Source organism: Ictidomys tridecemlineatus, chromosome 11, assembly GCF_052094955.1.
Source record: "Ictidomys tridecemlineatus isolate mIctTri1 chromosome 11, mIctTri1.hap1, whole genome shotgun sequence".
NCBI lineage: Eukaryota > Metazoa > Chordata > Mammalia > Rodentia > Sciuridae > Ictidomys > Ictidomys tridecemlineatus.
Window position 1 is genome coordinate 61,280,258 of NC_135487.1, and position 20,641 is coordinate 61,300,898.

General features: G+C 35.9%; 2 protein-coding genes across 8 annotated transcripts in view; both read left to right on the forward strand.

Annotated features, from left to right (window-relative positions):
• Positions 1-20,641, forward strand: part of Miga1 (mitoguardin 1) — a 574,792-nt gene that overhangs the window by 87,071 nt on the left and 467,080 nt on the right. The gene's annotated exons all lie outside the window — the stretch shown is intronic.
• Ak5 (adenylate kinase 5) overlaps positions 1-20,641 on the forward strand; it is a 235,993-nt gene that overhangs the window by 6,487 nt on the left and 208,865 nt on the right. For 6 of the 7 annotated variants that reach the window (XM_078026542.1, XM_040288885.2, XM_078026541.1 and 3 more), the window contains exons 3-5: positions 5,081-5,248; positions 10,804-10,973; positions 11,079-11,192. In XM_078026542.1, coding sequence (XP_077882668.1) covers positions 5,081-5,248; positions 10,804-10,973; positions 11,079-11,192 — 452 coding nt within the window. The remainder of the gene's footprint in view (positions 1-5,080; positions 5,249-10,803; positions 10,974-11,078; positions 11,193-20,641) is intronic. The other variant, XM_021730106.3, reaches the window with a different exon arrangement.

Sequence of the window (20,641 nt, forward strand, 5' to 3'; positions counted from 1 at the left end):
TGACCCACTTAGATTTTATTTGAATGTGGTATGGGGAAAAGTCATGGTGTGATAATTCTTAAGAAGCACAAGCAGAAGATGGAAAGTAAAAGTACCATTTCCTCAAAAACAGTATTAAAGGGCAGAAGAGTCCTTCCCTGTCGATGCAGGAATCAATGCTAGGTAATGCCAGGTTTTACTGGAAGGCGATGTGACTCCTCCCCAAATTTTCCAATGTCATTGAAAAACAATTGAAACATCTGATGTTGTTATTTAAAACTAACTTCAGAAACTCTCAAAAGTTCTAACAGACCCCACAAAACAAGAAATAATTAGAAAGTAAATTTGGTGTGACCATAAGGTAATAAGATTCGTGCTCAGAAGTCAAGTGTGGTGGTGCACACATGTAATCTTAGCTTCTTAGGAGGCGGAGGCAGGAGGATGACATATTTAAGGCTATTTTGTCCATTTAGCAGGACTGTATAACCAAATAAAAAGTAAAAAGGGCTGGGAATGCAGCTCAGTGGTAAAGTGCCCCTGGGTTCAACCTCCAATACAAAAAAAATAAACGAGCTCTCAGAATCAGCAGTTGACTTCATCACTCTACAAGGTTTCTCACGCCAATTCATCTTAGATAGACGGTAAAACATCCCTCACTACATACTAAACCATGTCATTACATTCTGTGGTAAGTCCTAAGGTTGAGGTCATGTCTTCCTGCTTATAAAATTAAATTTGTACTGAATATTTCAGTTTGACTCTTAGAACCATTACAATTCTACAGAGATTTTTATTCTTTGCATAGAGTTTACTCTTAGACCCAGTTCCTGGCTAATAACAGGTGTCAGTTCCAAACTGAAAAATTTATTCTTTGTAAGTCATGTGGTTGCTGGTTCACTGAGAACAGTGTAGGATACACAGAGTAGGGAGTGAATAAGATTGATGTTTAGGGCCCCAATTCAAACTGGACAGTTTAGGTTTGGCACCTTTGTTGGCTACAGTCACCAGAGTGACTTTAGCTAGTTATTGCTATAGCACACTTTGCACATTATTGCTTTTGGGTGAGCAACATTATATTTTAGTGGGCTTTTAAAGTTTATACACCTTCCCAATATGGCTAACTTACTTCCAGAGGTGTTATCATGCTAATAAAATTTGGCCTAATGTTCAATACATACCTCATGTCCTTGTTAGATCAAGTAAGGTAAATATGGGGAATTCTTTTCCTAAATCTCAAAGCACTGCTAACACTTCAGATAGTTCTGGATTTAGTCTAATGTATTTTTATATTTTAAGAATTAAATCTAAGAGGTTATGACCTTCAATTATAGGTAAACTGCTCTCAGACTGGGTATAAAAAGTGTTTTCGATACAATTAAGCCTTGATACTGTTTCTTGGCTTGATAATGTGTAGAAACCAGGCAAGCTAACAGTGGGGACTAAACTAGAAAACAGAACTAGACAGTCAAGTAGAAATTTTACAAAAATATCAAGGTGAACAAAACACATCTATGGGATTATATTGGGTTCATAAATAGCCAGTTTGGTATCCTGAGCTAGCAAGATAAACTAATATGGCAGTAGGTATAACTGTTATCAAAATAAAATTGCTTGCTAATTTTAGGGTTTCCATATCTTCTAATGCTTTACTATATTTTCCAGCCAGAGGTCTTTTCATTAATAATCAGATAAGCCTTTCTATGTACTAGGGTGACAAGAATGTTATACTCTAATGTCCTATTACTGAAATATATGCTAAAAGATGGAAATTGTTTTCTAAACTGATTTATTTTGTAATAATAAAATTTTGTTTTATGAAATGCTTTACACATTTGTGCTTTGTCAATTTTAGCTATAATTTGTGCACTAGGTTATTAAGTTCAACAACATTGCTAACTGTTCAGTAACTTAAAACAAAATGATGATTTTCAAAAATAGATTACTCAAGAAAGTTTTGCATAAATATTGATGTAGATATGCTAACATATAAATATCCCAAAAAGTGTTCTATGACATAAAACATTTTTATTATCTAAGCAATTGCTTTTGTAAATTAGAATATAATAAAGCAACAATAAATTATTGGCTGACAGTTCTTAACATGTCAAATGTGAGACAACCATCCTTTTTCCCTGTCATCTGCATATAACTGAACAGATAATAATCTATGAATAAGAGTTCTAGTTGCAACCATCCATAGTTATCTTCTGGAATATCTCATTGTCGTTGTATTCAACATGTTGAAAACCAAATACACCCTATTTGCATTAAAACTGCCACTCACATCTCCTTTTCTTTTTCCTATAAAGTCAGTCAGTGAGTCAGTGGTGCAATAAAATAACCATTTCTTGAGATGACTGTGTACCAGATATTCTTTTAGGACTCATTGTAGCCACCAAAAAAAGAACAGGCATGTTACCTGCCCTCAGGGAGCTTACAGTCTGGCAATGAAATCAGGCATTCAAAATATAATTGCTATAGCAATGAGTGCTGTGGGAAATAATATGTTGTGGACTAGACCAGTGAGCTGACCAGTGGACTGGATACAGTATAGATAGGGTTCAGGATAAGCTTCCTGTGAATATGCTTATACTTCAAGTGAATATTCTAAGCTTCAAGTGATATGCTAATACTTGGAGACAAAAAGTTGAGTGTGTGGTGGCTGGAGAAGGATGGAAGAGATTGCAGATATTTCTGAGGTAGAGAAAGAAGGTGTGATATGGTCAGGAGTGAAAGAAGCCCAGTAGTTCTGGAACAGAAGGTAGAGCAGAGGAACACTACATGAAATGCAGATTTTTGGACTTGAGACCTAGAAATTGTTGCTAAGCCATCATCCCCTTTTATTTCTTGTGTCCTAACCATGTCTTTACATGCAGCCTCTCATTTCCATTCCCCTTACTACTACTCTAGCCCAAACCCTCATTTCTCACCTATGTATTACTTTAATAGCCTCCTACTCACTGCTCTTCTGCTTAGTCTTTCCCTACTCAAACCCATTCCAGCCACCAGCAGATTAAGTTTTCTAAAATTGTGTGCCTTCTCTAGCCCCCAGATCCTCTGCTGAATTTATAACAGATCAAAGCTAAACCTTTTACCTTGATATTCAATGCTATTCACACTGTGGCCACACTTAAGCTACCCATCTTCTGGGTTTTCTCTATAGAAAACTATTTTAGTAAGGTGTTCTCTTTGTTATGGATTCAGCAAATGTTTATTGGGTGCTGGTTACCTGTCAAACTAGATGCCAGGGATGCAGAGTTCCAAATGATAGGTAAGGTCCCCACTATTGTGGAACTTATAGTCTAGTAGAAAAAAAACCACGAATGAAATGGAAAACTCTCAGTTGGTGAAGAGCATTAGTAATAGCCTTGAGAGTCACTGGTTGGCGGGGCTACACTAGTTTAGAAAGTCAGCAAGGTGCTCTTACAAGAGGAGGTATTTAAGCTGAGGTGTGAATGACAGCCAGCCAAGGGACCAACAGAGAAGGAGCATTTCAGACAACAGATTGGAGGGGTAAATGTGGAAGCAGGCAGAAAAGTCAAGTAGTCAGAGTAAAAGATTGGGAATAAATGGAAATAAATGGGAAAAGTGAGAGAAGAGAGTAATCAAGGATAATGCTTAGAGTTTGGCCTTGGGTTCACTAAAGCTATTGAACTTCAAGACAGAGCAGGTTACTGTTGTCAGTGCCTAATCTGACATGGCCTTTCCCATCGTTTTCTACAGACTATCCACTGTCATCTGTATACTCATCCACTCCTTTCATGAAACTAAAGTGAGCCCAGAGGGGTGGTGATCAGTAGTCTCATTCAGTTTATCAGCAGAGAAAGGAAAGATCTGATTGATACTCCTAAGGAGATGTGAGCTTTATGCTCTGCTTAGATATGGAAGCCACCCTCATAGAACCTCTCGGGGTGGTCTATTTTCTTCTTTCTGCAGGGGCTGTTTGGGTAGTTAGGGCTTCTGAGATACTGACACATGGAGTGAAGAAAGAGAGAGCCATAAACTACATATTGATAATTGCCTGATTTGGGCTTGTCAGGTCTGATTTCTGTCCTGTTGAATATGTCAATTGTATTTTCTGAGTCTTCGTATCGTGTGCACCAACTGAGATATACTTTCTAGATTTTTATCTCTGTGTTTGTCTTTAAAAATAATGGTCCTGCCTCTTTTGCAAGTCCTTTCCTACCACTCCAGATCAAATGGATTTACTCATTTATCTATCTACTGTGGTGTTTACCATGAGAGATTTTCATTTTAGCAGTTCTCCTGCCTCATGTGCACACAGCTATCAGATATAAGCATATGAGCTCTAGCTTATAAGCACTGAAGATACAGGATGACATCTTATTCTTCTACTGAATCTTCCTTAATACATTAACATGCCTGGCAATAAATGGCAAATATCTGCTACTGTCATATATGTAAAGTTAAATCACCATATTTACATCTTTAAGTCAAATAAATTAAATATAATAAATACTTGAAAAATAAAAGTAAATAATGTTGAAAACATTCCACATATACAAATTGCTTGCACCCTTCCACCTGATTGGTAACCAACCCTAATTTTTTGTTCATTATGCTACCAAACCATTCCACTAGACCTCCAGGGTTCCTGGATCATACTGAGTACACACATGTGCATTTGTAGAATGAAATGAAATATATGATGCATAAGCACTGGCTCCACGGGCAGCTACAGATGGTTTTGAAGGTTATGTACTGCAAAACTCCAGAGAATACTTTTTGCAGAGGCCAGAATATACACAACTCACCAAGCAAGACTAGGCAGTGTCTGAGAAGGTCTCTGTAGGCCACGGGGTGGCCAAGTCTAGTTCAATGCTGTTTTAACGAATAGTTTTATTGGAACACTCATTTGTTTACCTATTGTCTATGACTGCATCCATGCTATCATGACTGAGTGGAGTACAAGATCATCTGGCTTTCAGAGTGCAAAATATTGTCTAGCCCTTTATGATAATGTTTGCTGGCCACTTGGAAAGTCTTCTTATTAATAAAATTCCTTCTACTCATAGTTTAAATGTGAAAAGTGTTTTATTTTGCTTTTTTCCCTTTTCAAAGTTATCTTACTCTTTTGCAGTAATGCCTGAAAATTCAAACTTTCCATATCGGCGGTATGATCGACTCCCTCCAATCCATCAATTCTCCATAGAAAGTGACACGGATCTCTCTGAGACTGCAGAGTTAATTGAGGAGTATGAGGTTTTTGATCCTACCAGACCTCGTCCAAAAATCATTCTTGTCATAGGTATGAGAACAGAAAGCAAATTTTGTTTATATTTTTACATTTTGAAAAATGCCAATTATGTATCATATTTGAAATGCTTAGCTGAATAATGATGAGGCATAGAAACAAAAGTTCAAGGGAAAATTGAAATATTTTAAAAATAATTTTCAATAAAAAAAATTGTTATAATGTAACCTAATGCTTATTGAATTTTCTTAGATTTCTATTACAATGTCATAGGAATTCTTTATAATGAATTCAAAGCATCTCTTCAAGATTTATGGCTCTGTGGTTTTATTTATTTACTCTTTACTAAAATTACATTAGATGTTTTCTAAGTATGATGTTTTTCCCTTTAATTCAGCAAATTGAAATTTTATTCACTTAACTTTAGAGGGAAAAGTAAATAATAATATGTTGGTAAGGATTCATATAAATGAACTTCCTTGTGGCAAACTGATACCTACAATAAAATTTAAATTTCCATGTTATTAGACAAGCAAATAAAAAGAACAGTGTTTTATACAGCATAAGACATCTGAGGATTAACCAAAATAACAAAGATAACCATTCATTTTTTAAATTACCACTGTGAATCTTACACTGAATATAAAAAATATCAGCCTGATGCCATTTCACAAGGAATAAATAATGAAAATGTTTTAAGTAGGTTGCAAAATGCATTTTTTTCTCACTCTTGCAAATTCTAACTTTCTCAAAATCTGTGAAAATCATAAAGAGTTCTGTGAACCAGCAACATATATAGTCATTGTATCACTTTCCAATTTAACTGGGCCTTCATGGAGATGACCAAAAGCAAATATGTAGTGTGAAATGTTCAGAGCTGTTCTAACCAGTAACTATTAACAGAAAACTAAATGTATACAGCCCCCAGGCTAAGAAGTAGTGCTCCAGAGAACATAATGAAGATGGCAACTAGCATACAAGCATGCGCATAAACGACTAAGCTATAGCAAGAACTTAGGTTGACCAATGTTTATGTTTATGTTAATTAGGAGTGAAATTTGTATATTGCAGAGTGAAATGACAGATATATTTCTCCCCAAATTGTTAACAATATTGCTGGAAGATATTTAAAAATCAGCTGGGGGTGTAATAGCTCTGTGGTGGTACAAGGCTTTAGGTTTTATCCCCAGAGCATTGCAAAGAAGCAAACAAGCAAAAACAAAGCAAAACAAGAAGAGGCAGAAGAAGTCAGCTCTCAAAAAAGTCAAAATATTTGTAGGGCTTATTATAGCCATTATTATACCATAAACCTCTGTTTTTAGAAATGGAATACTTTTCTGTGTCTAGAAATTTGGGGTTCTTACCCAGACGGCAAGGAAATAACTAAGAGAGAACTATAGGTGAAGTGTAATGGAATTCTCTTACCATTTCATGGTTTAAAGGTGGACTGAATATATATCTTCAATTTTGTTTTTCTTGTTGCTATTAGTAAAGTTATTGGTGATTATAAACAAGATGAATAAATGGAAGTTTGGTTGTCCATGAAAATGGTATATAAGACCAAGTTGCTCTTGTATAAAACGGCACATATGATTTTTTGTTTATTGTGAATTTTATATGAAAATGACTAAAATATTTTAATAAATTGAATTTTTGGAGAAGATGTAAAACCCTCACATCCCACCTCTTTCACAGTTCTTTTTTGTTTGGTGAAATCAACTTACTTCTCTGGATTTGATTCTGGTTACAGATTTACATGCTGTACATTTTGCATATTATAAGAGTGACACAGAACCAATGTGTATATATAATATTTAAATGATTGAGGCAAGGCAAGAAGATTCTTAATTTTTCTAAGAAAACTAGAGCAATTTTAAGACTTTCTGGGAATTATAAAATAATTGTACCTAAATCTTACAAATTTTTATTCCATCCAGAAAAATGTATGTGGGGGAAGGTACAGAGGCTCACATGGTATTACATCTAAATAAACAAAATTTCCCTTCTGGCACTACAGATTTATTTTAAACTGATCTTCTTGGTACAGATATGAATTCCTTTTATGTGAATGTAATCATAAAATCTCAGAGTTAATATTAATTAGAGATGAATAGAACAAAACAGCTCATTCTGGCTTTAAAGAGAAGAAAATAAAATTAATTTGTTAGCAAGTTTCAGTAATCAAACTCATCTAATAAATCAGTGTTATTTTCTTTCAATTCTGTCAGTCTTATTTTGTTATTGTTATTGTTGTCTGATATTGCCTCTATTATTTAACAAAATAAAATTTTTTCCTTGAAGTTTTTATAACTTTCTCAATGTGTTTGATTTTTAAAAATTCAAAGGAATTTGTAGGCTCTGAATTTGATGGTTTCTGAGATCAAGCATGGAAATACCTATATCCTGAATTTTGCTTTTTCAGATTAAACCAGATTGAATTTGTCAATGGTGTTGATCATATTATATTTTTCTTGAAGCCAATCCTTGAATAGCCTGTGTTAATAGACCAAAAGCAATTATTTGGAACCTTACATTTTTGTTGTTGTTTGGTGCTTTTTTTGTTTTTGTTTTTGCTTTTTCTTGTACCAGGGATTGAGACAGGGTCTCACTAAGTTGCTTAGAGCCTCACTAAATTGCTGAGGCTGGCTTTGAACTTGCAATCCTCCTGCTTCAGCCTCTTGAGTCATTGGGATTATAGGTGTGAACCACCACACCTGGTTTAGAATTTACTTTTGAATTGTAAAGTAAAGAATTTAATCTGATAGAAGCAGAGGTGGTTTATGATATTAAGTGCAGACAGACAGAATGTATAGTATCTTAGAGAATGGTCAAAAATGTTAACAAATTCCTATATTAAGTTTAATAAAGCAATAAAAAAGTGAAAGCTAGATATTGTTTGGTGCATTGTTTGGTTCTGGAGCTCAGAAATGGTTTAGTCATATTAGTTGTTCTTATAATTCTGCCAACCAAATCTGCCCACTCTGAAATTTTCTTCATACAAGAAAAGTAACTTTATGTTTTACTTATATTATTATTTGAAAGGATAAAAAATACTTATTAAATACATAGATATAAAATGACTTCAATATGCAAAAACTTTGACATGAGTAGAAAAAATATGAATTCACTTTTCTTTTGATTTATTATTTTTAATATTGCTTAATAATTATAATTATGTTTCAGTGAATATTACTAATACATATCACTACTTTTAGGCATTGAATTTTTTAAATATATTTTTGTTGGTACAAATTATAATTATACATAATATTGGGATTCATTATGCCATATTTGTACATACAAATAACATAATTTGAACAATCTCATTCCCCAGTACTTCCCTTTCCTCTTGTCCTCTCTCTCTTACCTGCTTGCTCTGATCTCCCTTCCATTATTATTATTATTAATTAGTGAATTATACATATAAGCAGGATTCATTATAGTATGTTCATACATGGATGCAGCAAAATTTGGTAGATTTTGTATCCCAGTACTTCCCTGTCCTCTTCCGTCCCTCTTGATCTCTTTCCTTTACTCTGTTGGTCTTCTTTCTATTTTCCTGCAATCCCTCCTTTATTATTATTATTACTATTACTTTTTTCTCACTTTCTGTTTAGCTTCTACATATGAGAGAAAATATTTGACCTTTGACTTTCTGAGTCTGGCTTACTTCACCTAGCATGATGTGCTCCAATTCCATCCATTTGCCAGCACATGACATAATCTCATTCTTTAAAGCTGAGTGAAACTCCTTTGTGTATATATATATATACACCACATGTTCTTTATCCATTCATCTATTGATGGGTATGTAGGCTGGTCCCATAACTTGCCTATAGTGAATTGCTATAAATATTGTAATGCATGTATCACGACATTATGCTGATTTTAGTCTTTTGGACAAATACCAAGGAGTAAGATAGCTGAGTCACAAGTGGTTTCATTTCTAGTCTTTTGAGGAACCTCCATACTGATTTCCATAGTGGTTATGCTAATTTACAATCCTTTGTTTCTTTTTCTCTACATCCTCTCTAGCATTTATTGTTGTTGTCTTCTTGAAGACTGCCATTCTGACTGGAGTGAGATGAAATCTCAGTAATAGTTTTCATTTGCATCTCTTCGATTGCTAACAATATTGAACATTTTTTCATATATATATTAGACCATTTGTATTTCTTCTTCCAAAAATGGCTGTTTAGATTTTTTGCTTGTTTATTGATTGGGTTATTTGTGGGGTTTTTTTTTTTTGGTGTTAAGTTTTTTGAGTTCTTTATGTATCCTGGATATTAATTCCCTGTCAGAAAAGTGGCTGGCAAAGAGTTTTCTCCTATTCAATAGGCTCGCTTTTCATGCTCTTAATTGTTTTCTTTGTTGTTGTTGTTGTTTTTGTTGTGCAGAAGTATCTTAATTTTATACTATCCTATTTATTAATTCTCAGTATTATTTCTTGATATTTAGGAATTTATTAAGGAAGTTGTTTCCTGTGCCAATATGTTGGAGTATTGACCCTATGTTTTCTACTTATTAGGCATTGAATTTTTAAAATGTTTTTCTCACATTCAATAATGCATGCTCAATTCTTTGAAAATATCTCATTTGATATTGCCATCAAATAATTACAGATGGGGTGACTGCTATATATTTTATTTTAAAATTTATTCTAACTATAGAATCTAGTTTGTCTAGATTGTTTACAAAACTAAATTAACTAAAAATTAGCCTAATATTTGAAAATAAAATCTGAGATATATTTTGTGATTCTTTTGTTATTTGTTTTTAAAAAGTGAATAATAGCAATTACTTTTCAAAAATAAATAAAAGATGATTAATATTCAGCTATGTTGCAAAATGTTGATATTTTATACAACTGTATTACAAACTCAAAATTATTAGTTCTACAAATATTTTCTACCTTGAGGACCTTTTCCATTCAGTGTGCCTATTCTTTGCATAAAATTTTAACTCAAAGGAAATAAGGCAAGGATATGCATGTGCAAACAGATTTCAAGAAAAGATTTAAATATGTCATGTTTATTGGTGTACTTTTGGTTTAAAAAATAATTGCTACATTTTACCAGATTACTTGGTAACTCTTTGTTGGCATGAAACACATTTTTATTATTTTGATCACTGTCTTTTGAAACCCATAGGTTTTTCTTTGATTACAGAGGGGGAAAACTATAAGATTTTACATAGAATAATCACGGTTTCTGTTAACTGCATTAATTTTAAAATTTTTTTAAATTGATTTTGTTTTGTGTTTGTGTGCTAGGGATTGAACCTAGGAATTTGTGCAAGCTAAGCAGGCACTGTACCACTGAGCTAAATATCCCCAGCCTAATTGTTTATATACTAAGATAGGTAGAGGGAGAAAACATCTCTTTCACCTAATATGGTTGGTTAAAACATCTGCACCCTTTCCTTGGATAAGTCTGCACTTGCTCTGCATTCAAAAAGAAAAGTAGCACTGAGAATGTCACAAATGAAACAGCTACTCATCCTGTTTCTGGTGATGCAGAACCCCTCATCTCAGATGAAAGTAGTAGTTGTGTAAAAAGAAGTTTCTTATTATATCCTAAGGTCACAGTTTTTCCTCTTTTGAATAATAGGTGGTCCAGGAAGTGGAAAGGGTACTCAGAGTTTGAAAATTGCAGAACGATATGGATTCCAGTACATTTCAGTGGGAGAATTATTAAGAAAGAAGATCCACAGCACCAGCAGTAATAGGAAATGGAGTCTCATTGCCAAGATAATTACAAATGGAGAATTGGCCCCACAGGTACTGTTATACAATTTGCCTCTATTCTGCAAAAATTTTTGTACCAGTTATGAATATACTAAGTTTAACTGTGGTTTCTTTTCATGTTTTTTTCCTTTATAAAAGGAAACAACTATCACAGAGATAAAACAAAAATTGATGCAAATACCTGATGAAGAGGGCATTGTTATTGATGGATTTCCAAGAGACGTTGCCCAGGCACTTTCTTTTGAGGACCAAGTAAGACTGTCTCTTTATATTTTAAACGACCTACTTTTTTGCTTAAAAATTTCAGATTTTTTTTTAAAAAAAGATTTCTTGGAAGAATTGCTGTTTTTTTAATGAATTCTGGTCTGGAACAAGCAAATCCATCAGTATGGGTTGGCAGAAGGTTATTTCCTTGGCAAATGCTTAAAAATCAAAGATTGTCTTCTCTGCCAAAAAGAGATGAAAACTAATAATAGAATTCATTATTTTTATTGAATGCAAGGCTTTATAAAATTTATTTCACAATACTTTTCCTAAGATTGCTTTTTTATACTTAATTACTAAAAATAAGCCTTACTCAGTAATGTCCAGAGATATAAAAACATCACCTTGTACTTACAATCTTGCCAAATGAGGAAACCCTTTTTATTGGGCTATAAAATATTGAACTTCTTACCTTTAATAAGATAGGGTTTGCTTGCCAAAATATACTCAAATTTGAGTAGACCATGCCTGCTCAACACCTATTACATCTATTTTAAAGGGAAATAAATAAAATATTTTATATTTCTGTTTAATCTTTATAAAGCTCATATGACTGATATTTCCTTAGATATTTTAATTAAAAAAGTAATATATGCTATACAAATTTTATTCATTCTAGAAACAGTGAAAATCCATGAATACCCTCTTTTCATCCACTGCCCCTCCACTGCTAAAAAATAAAAGTATTGTTAAATTTGTTATATATTATTCTGGGATTTTTTCTAGAGTTATACACATATACACACAAGCACACCCACACATGAGCACTTTCTAATACATAAATGAATTTTAAATAGTCATACCTATTTCCAAATTGTCCTCCAGAAATACTTTCTCTGGTTAGATTCTCATCAATGTTGAATGAGAATACCTATTATTCCTGACCCTTTTCAGCCAGATAGAATTCATATTTAAAATTTCTACCAACCTTACAAGTAAGAAATTGCATTTCAGGCCAGGCATGGTGGCACACGTATGTAATCCCAGTGGCTTAGGAGGCTGAGACATCAGGATTGCGAGTTTAAAGCCAGCCTCAGCAAAAGCAAGGTGCTAAACAACTCAGTGAGACCCTGTCTCTAAATAAAATACAAAAAAAAAATAGGGTTGAGGATGTGGTTCATTGTAGAGTGCTGCTGAGTTCAATTCCTGGTACAAAAAAAAATTGCATTTCATTTTTTAATTTACATTATTTGAGTTACTCTCAAGGTTAGTATTCATTCATATACTCAGTAACCATTTGTATTTCTTCCTTTTGTGAATTGCCTGCTCTCCTTCTCCCATTTTTCTACAGACTTATTTTCCTTTTCTTATTTAGTTGAAGGAGCTTTTAATATGTTGCAGATATTGTATCAGACAAGATTAGGTGAAATAAGAAGTCTCATATAAAAAAAAAACTGGAATTGGCCAGTTCAAGGCCAGAAGTAGCTTTACAAAGCATACCTGAATGCTCCAGTTCACTGTTTAGGAGCATCTATTGTTTGGGAACATCTTTCTCTCTTCCTCTCGTTTCCCCTTCACCTTAATAATGTTCAGTCAGTTTAAAGGTTTAGTCTATTTGCTATGGCCTTTCTGAGGAGAGGGACAAATAGCATCAGTTTTTGTTGTTGTTGTTGTTGTTGCTGTTGCTGCCATGTCATTTCTCTTGCAAATGGGTGTGCTGTAGTAACCCATCCATGTGATTCTTGGCTAAGCATGACAGCCAGGCAGACATACATCATCACCTAAATCTGGTCTATGCCCAGTATTCAATGAGTTGCACTTGGTAGGCACCAACAGATGAACCTACTTGATTCTTTCTTTCTCTGTTGCTTTATTTGTTTGTTTTGTAGCTCTCGGATTAAACCCAGGGCATCGGCATGCTAAGCAAGTTCTCTACCACTGAGCTATACCTCCAGTCCCCCTCTACTGCTTTGTAACATGCTATGTCGTGTGCCTCTCTTTTTCTCTGGATAATAACTTGGACAGAACCTGTGGCTCTTCTGATCACTTACAAAACCCTAACAAATAATCTCATTTTAGCTATTAAAAAGTTTCATCCAATCTAAATCAAAATTTCAGTTTCTTATTTAACTTAACATACCTCTGCCATCACCAGCTTGGGCCTGGTTCAGGTTCAGAAACATGGAGTGTCAGAATTCTGCAGTTCTGCCTCCTGTAACTTGTAGTGAAATTCGTTTACAGTCTGTATAGGAGTGATGGGTTGAGATCACAGTACTCGTTTGGGAACACCTGTCAGCAAATTCTTTCTTAGGGGGAGGGAGTGCTGGGAAATTGAACCTGGGGGTGCTCTACTACTGTGCTTTACCCTCAGTCTTTTAAATTTTTATTTTGAGACATGTTCTCATGAAGTTACTGAAGTTGACCTTGAATTTACAATCCTCCTCCCTCATCCTCTGGAATAACTGGGATTACAGGCATTTACCACCACACCTGGCTCTGTCGGCAAATTCTCTAGGATAATCTGCTACCTCTGTGTAGAGGGTGCAGTCACTTGCATTTATTGTTCTTGATCATGTTTTTGAGGTTGAAAAAATCCAAACTTAACAACTTCTTAGATTGGCATTGTAGCTGCCTAGGGTTTCTTGGCCCATGGACAGTATAGTGCTCCCTGAGGTTGGTGCTGCCTTTAGTAATCCTATAGGGGTTCTGCAGGTCCAGAGGCAAAGTAAAGGCGTCTACACAAAGTGTTGGGATCAGCCCCACACTATATGTAGGGAAGCTCCTGTGGTGTCTTGTTTTTTTCTGCTACCACTTCTGATAACACTTGTTAGGGGTTGTTGCGTCAGTTCTCCAGTTCTCTGACACCATTTGGTTGTCCAAGAGCCTGATTCAACTCATACATTAACCATACAGAGTGAACATAGACCACACAGGTTAAGGCTCAGTCCCACCAGCCTACTGTCATCTCAGACACTGCTTGTAAGTCCCAGCAATCACCTGCACCAATGATTAACTGATTACAAATCAGAGTTTCCAACAATGCCCTCCACGGTGGGATGATTCATTGGAGTGACTCACAGAAGTCAAGATCAACTTTATTTGTATTTACTGGTTTATTACGAAGGGCACAACTCAGGAACAGCCAAGTGGAAGAAATGTAAAGGGCAAGGAGTATGGGTAGTAGTGGGCATAGTGATGCATACCAGTAAATCCCAGCAACTCAGCAGTCAGGCAGTCAGAAGCAGGAGGATCTCAAGTTGGAGGCCAACCTCAGCAACTCAGCAAGACCTTATCTCAAATATTAAAAAAAAAAAAAAGTAAAGGGCTAGGGATATAACTCAGTGTTAAAGAGTTCCTGAATTCAATACCAAAACAATAGGAATAAGGGTATATGTGCAGAGTTTCTATACCCTCTTCAGGCATGCCACTGTCCCAGAAGTTCAATATAATCACCAGTTTTCAAGCTCTCTAAACCTCTTGGTTAGAGTTACTAGAATCTAATCTCCACTTCCTTCCCTCCATTGGAGGTCAGGGGTAGACCCATTAAAGTTCCCACTCTAATCCTCTTTGGTCCTTCTGGACAGCCTCATTCTTAGGCTATCTAGTCCTACCTTCTAGTCACTTCATTAGCATAAGCACCAGTGTGGTCAGAAGGTACTTTATAAACGACAGAAGATATTCCTGTCACCCAAGCAATCCCAAGACTTTAGGAGGCCAGTACCAGGAACAAATACTATATATTTTTACTATACCACCATTCCTCATTGGCTTTCTTTAATTTAACTTTTTTTGGGGGGGGAGGGGACTTACACACACATGCACCTAGGCAGACATTTTCCCCAGATCCTCATAGGTCCAGGATGAAAGAAGAGGTGGATTTCTGATGTCAGTCATATGTAGGTGATGCTATAGTCATTAAAGGAAAAGACCTAACACTGAAGTGTCTCAGAGAATAAAGAAGTGGTTTTCTCTTAGGGAATCGTCTCCATGTGAACAGTCCAGATTGGCTGGCCAGCTTTTTTCCTTGAGGTCATTAAGCAATCATGGTTCCTTCCCAATTGTTATTCTGCCATCTCCTAGGACACTGGCATTGTCATCTGTAAGGTTGAAACAAGGCCGCCGTCACATATGGGTTCCAGCTGGCATATGAGGGGGAAGAGAAGTGAAGGTCTGAAGCCCCAGATCTGGGGGTGACATCCACCACTTCTGCTCACATGGCATGGTCGAGAAGTTAGCCATGCTGCAATTGTGAAAATTCTAAAGAAGACTAGAAAATATGGTCCATCTGGGCAGCCAGGTGCCTGGCCACAGCTTCATTACTGTGGAAAGTTTAGAGAACTAACTCGCAGCTTCTACCAGCTTGCCCCTCTGGCCGTGCAAATATGTCTGCCTGCTCCTTTCTTTCCATACATAGAATGCACTCACTCAGCAAGGAGAGCAACCCAAGTGCCATCATGTCACTCAAGAGCTGACAATCTCTATGTTGCGTATAGTTTTCTTCTTCGGGTCCAGATTTGGCAGCTCATATTCAGCTACTTATAAATTAAACCCCTCCTCCCTGCCACTGATAAACTATGGAGGAGCAAGATCAGGATGAGTAAATGAAGTCTCCTATTTGGAAAAGGGAACTTGGGGGAACTTGTGCTGTAGTCGCTGAACCGTTATCTAGTGATAAATCCTGTCAGGCCGTAATCGCAGAGGACCCGTGCCCTGGGAGTGGAGTGAGTTCTATGGTTAGCCCGTTGGCAACTCATGGGTCAGCTATTTGGGTTCACTGTCCTGTCTTCTGAGGCTCAGGCGCTCTGAGAGGTTTGCCTTGTTCAGTGCCCTGCCTGAGCACATCAAATATAAGCCTTTTATGATCGGGCATATATTTACTTTGGAAAAACTATTTCCTCAAAAATTTGGTAGGCTATGCTCTTTTTGCTTCCAGTTAGTACTGCCTGTGACTATACCCATAGTTCTTTTTCAGATATAGTTATTAGGCTGCTTTATTTCTGTGTTTTCTTGTTGTCGTGACAGTTACCTTGAGATCTTCTAACGCAGCAGTCTTGGATAGAAAGCAACATTGGGTTTTGCTTCAAACCCCCTTTTTTGGTGATGATGTTGATGGGTTAATGGGAGTCCTGTCACAGAATAGGTGTCTCCAAAGAAGGGTCTGAGGAATTCCCAGAGAGAAGGCAGAACTTGACTCAGGACCAACAGAGTCCTTGGCTTACTCGACAGAAAAGAATTTCAGCATGTGCCAGTCAGAGGCAGAGGTTTATACTTAGGAAATAGATACACTTTCAAGGGAGAATGGGGGCCATCTCCAGAGTAAAAGATGCCTTTTGCAACTCCTGGCTCTCCTTTTAAAGGAAAATTGGTGAGGGGTGGGGATGGGAAGGTATGTAGGAATCATCAGTATGGTGATCTCAAGATGGGTTATGGTGGGTCTGGTCATTCTCAAGATCCTCAGCCTGATATCTTCATTATCTGATCAGTAGAGAATGCTGGAAAGTCCCCTAGATTATAGGTTATCAAACTATCCTATCTATAATCTATTAATTAGGAGCTTAATTAACAGTGCACATGTACATTTCCCAGGAATTTGAAGAGACTGATCTGGAAGAGAGAGACAGTATTATGGAGTGACAACTCCAGAAAAATATGCAGAACTTCTGAATTAAAATCATTTTCTTTGTCCTTCCTTTATGTCTATTTCTACTTTTAAAAAAAATTCTTCTATCCTACCTCATTCTGAGTCATGATTGTCTCATCTGCTGTTTGGAGGCATGGAAGCAGTTGGCTTTTTCAACCTTGTGAGGTTCTAAATTACTAGACGTTTCTTTTCCCCCTCTTATATCTGCTTGCAAATTGGTCCGTTCTTTCTTGAGTTTACCTATTTCTTATAATGTCTTGCTAAATCCACTGAAACTTAGCCTACCTTCCAAGTTATCATGGTAATAGCTGTACCAAATACAATAACATTCCTGTCTGTAATATCCATGTCCTTACCACCTAAGCAAACCAATGCCATATTTAAGTTTATTTGGTATAGTAGTATTCACTTTTATCTGTATTGTTTTGAGTAAACCAAGGTGATATGATGATAAGACACAATGATAATGGCACAGTACCAGAACTCATTTCTCTTATAGATAATGATGGCCTCACTGTGAAGGAGGGGAGGGTAGTTTCAGTCTTCGATTTTATTCAGATATGTATGCTGCATCCAAATTGTTCTTCCTCCAACCCAGGGATGATGGTTCTCAAGTTTTTGGTTTCAGGACCTCTTTATACTTTTAGAAGTCATTAAGGACTTCAAAAGCTTTCATTTACAACATGTGCGAAATTACAACAGAAATTCATAAAATAAATTTATTTATTAAGTCGTTTGAAGATTATAAGTTAACATAACACATTTTGGGCTGGGGATGTGGCTCAGGTGGTAGCGCGCTCGCCTGGCATGCGTGCGGCCCGGGTTCGATCCTCAGCACCACATACCAACAAAGATGTTGTGTCCGCCGAGAACTAAAAAATAAATATTAAAAAAAATTCTCTCTCTCTCTCTCTCTCTCTCTCTCTCTCCTCTCTCACTCTCTCTTAAAAAAACATAACACATTTTTATGAAAAGTAGCCATATTGTATAAAAGTTAAAAAAATAGTGACAAGAGAGACATTACTGTACATATTTGCAAAACTCTTTCATTTCTAACTAATAGCAGAGAGCTGTATTTTCCTATCTGCTTTTATATTCAAATACTGTGATATCACGTTTCATGTAGCCACTGAAAAACTCCACTGTACCTTTGTGAGCAAATGAGAGTAGGAAAATGCACATGTCTTCATCTTAGTATGAAAGTAGTTTTGACCTATGACCTTCCAGAAATGATGTGGGCAATCCCAAGGGGTTTCTCAAAGTGTGCTCAACACTGCCATGGGACATTATTGACATATCTGTGGCAGTTGCTTTCTCACTGCCTTGACCAGGTTCCAACCAGTTGAAAAGGGCAAGATAGTGCAAAAGGACACATGCTCAATTTCTTAAGTCCCAAAGCCCCAAGCAACACATATCCCTTAAGTCGAATGGCTGCATCCCAACTACAATGGAGGTTGGGAAATGTAGTCAAGCCATCAATCATGCCTACAGACCTGTTGCTATGGAAGCAAAGAAATAGATGTTGGTAGACAACTAGCAGTTTCTTCCACGGGCTAAGTGCTGTGCATAGTGTCATCTGTTCTTCCCACTGACTTCTCATCCCAAGAGCTGAGGTCTCCAAGCCCATGGCCCAGCATTTCAAGAAGGGAAGAGGAAATAAGACTCCCTGGCTACACTTATGGGATTTGTGTAGTAGTTCATTTCTATCTTAAAAATATATTCTCACATTTGACCTGATTGTTAAAACATGGTAACAGATAGTGAGGGGGAAAGCATCAAGGTAGGCAAGAGTACAAAGTCCAAGGTCTTTTCACTACCAACTAAACATATTGCGCAGCCAAGATTTTACTAGGTGACCTAGAGTTCCCAGTGAAAATCCAGGCAGTGTTTTTGTTGTTGTTGTTGTTGTTTGTTTTTTAAAGGTTTAGAATTTCAGATTCCATGGGGTGCAAATGGAGAAAAAAGCTGGATTCCCAAAGTGGGGATTTGTAAACCAAACAAACAGTGAAGTTGAAACCAATAAGAACTCTATGGTGCTGTCATTGAAAACATGGGCAAGACCCTAGATCAAACCTCTAATAGACAAAACCTCTAATTTCAAAAACCCCACAAACTGATAGTAATTAACAGCATAGTCAATCCTCTGGCCCCAGCTGATTTTCTGGTTTCATGTATCTATCTGCACATTCTGTATGCTGCACTACCTCTTATTCAGTGACCTGCTCCTGCCGTTTCCTCGTTGCCCTTCCTATCTTCTCATAACTTGGTTTTTTCACTGTGCACTATTGACATATGCAGACCTACCTGATGCATAATGATACATCAATATCATATTTTATTAGTAGATATCCCAGTTCCTGTAAAATCTTGGCGGTTACCATGACCTTTTGTACCTTTTGTACATCTCCCTTTGCATATGTCAAAGAGATTTCTAAGGAATATTTCTGCAAATGAATATTTTAAGCTAGAAAAAAATCTGTGCTAGAAAATGTTTATATAACCCATATAAATAGATATTATGTAGTTTTGAGTCTTTGTTTTAGATTTTGTTATTAAAAGGCAGTATTTAAAATTTATGATTACTTTTTTCCTATTTCCCCACAACTCATTAATACATAATTCCAGCCCTTTTTATTTTAGACTATCTGATGGATTAGAAAAGTTTCTGTATTGCTATTTGCATTTGCATTTTACTAATTATTAGTGAACTCAAACATTAAGAAATGTATTTATCAATCATTTGTATTTGCTCTTTTGGGAATTCATTAACTTTACCCACCACCCTGATTCCTATTAGATTGTCTGATTTTTAAAAATTGATTTGAACTTCCCAGATACTAATTCTTTGCTGTATATCTTATAATATTTCCTTTTATTTATATCTTCTTCAGTTATGTTTAAGACATATTTTGTCCTACACAAATTCAAAATTTTGCTATGGAAAATATATCAGTATTTTCACCTTGACTTTTTATTTAGTTCTTAAGAAAGTGTTCCCTATAGTCTCATAAAAATATTTCATATTTTTCTAGTTATTGTTAGTTCTGCTTTGATGATTCAGGTGTTTATTTGCATCAATTTTTGTATGCAGCATGAAGTAGAGATAGAATTTTATGGTATATTTTAAATGGAAATTTAAAAAAGTATCGGTGGTACAGAGATCATTTGCTGACTTCTACACCTTATCCCCTATTAGAAGGACTTATTCCTGTACAGACACGGGTCTGCTTATGGTTTCCCTATTTCATTTCTCTTGTCTGTTTATGTATTTCCAGTATAGTAGTTTCAACTGAAGAAATCTAAATCATATACTGATATCAAGCCTCTCCTGCTATGGTTTGAGTAGCTGAAATTTCTGTGAACTTTTAAGAGGTGGGGCCCTATGGGAAGTCTGTAGGTCACTGGGGTGGGATAGCGGGACCCCAGCTAGTCCTCTCTCTTCCTGGCTTGTGACGTGAACACTTGTTCCAATATAGGCTCCTGTTGTGATGTGACAACCCCACTAGAGACCCAAACCAATGGAGCCACTGATCTTGAGTTTGAGCCTCTAAAACCATAAGCCAAAATAAGCCTCTCTTCACAAATTATGCGTGTCAGGTATTTTTTTATGGTGACACAGACCTGACTGATAATACCACTTCTTCTTCTAAGTTGGCTACATTTTTCTACATTTATTTTTTTTTCATAAATTTATTCTCAATTTTGTAGACCTGGAAAAATCTGTTGAAATTCAGTTTAAATTTCAATATTTTATAGGCAGGAGACAGATTAATTTTCAGAGAACATCTTCTCATCACTCTATTTAGATCTAGTTTTACATTCTTCATTAATTGAAGTTTTATGGTTTTCCACATAA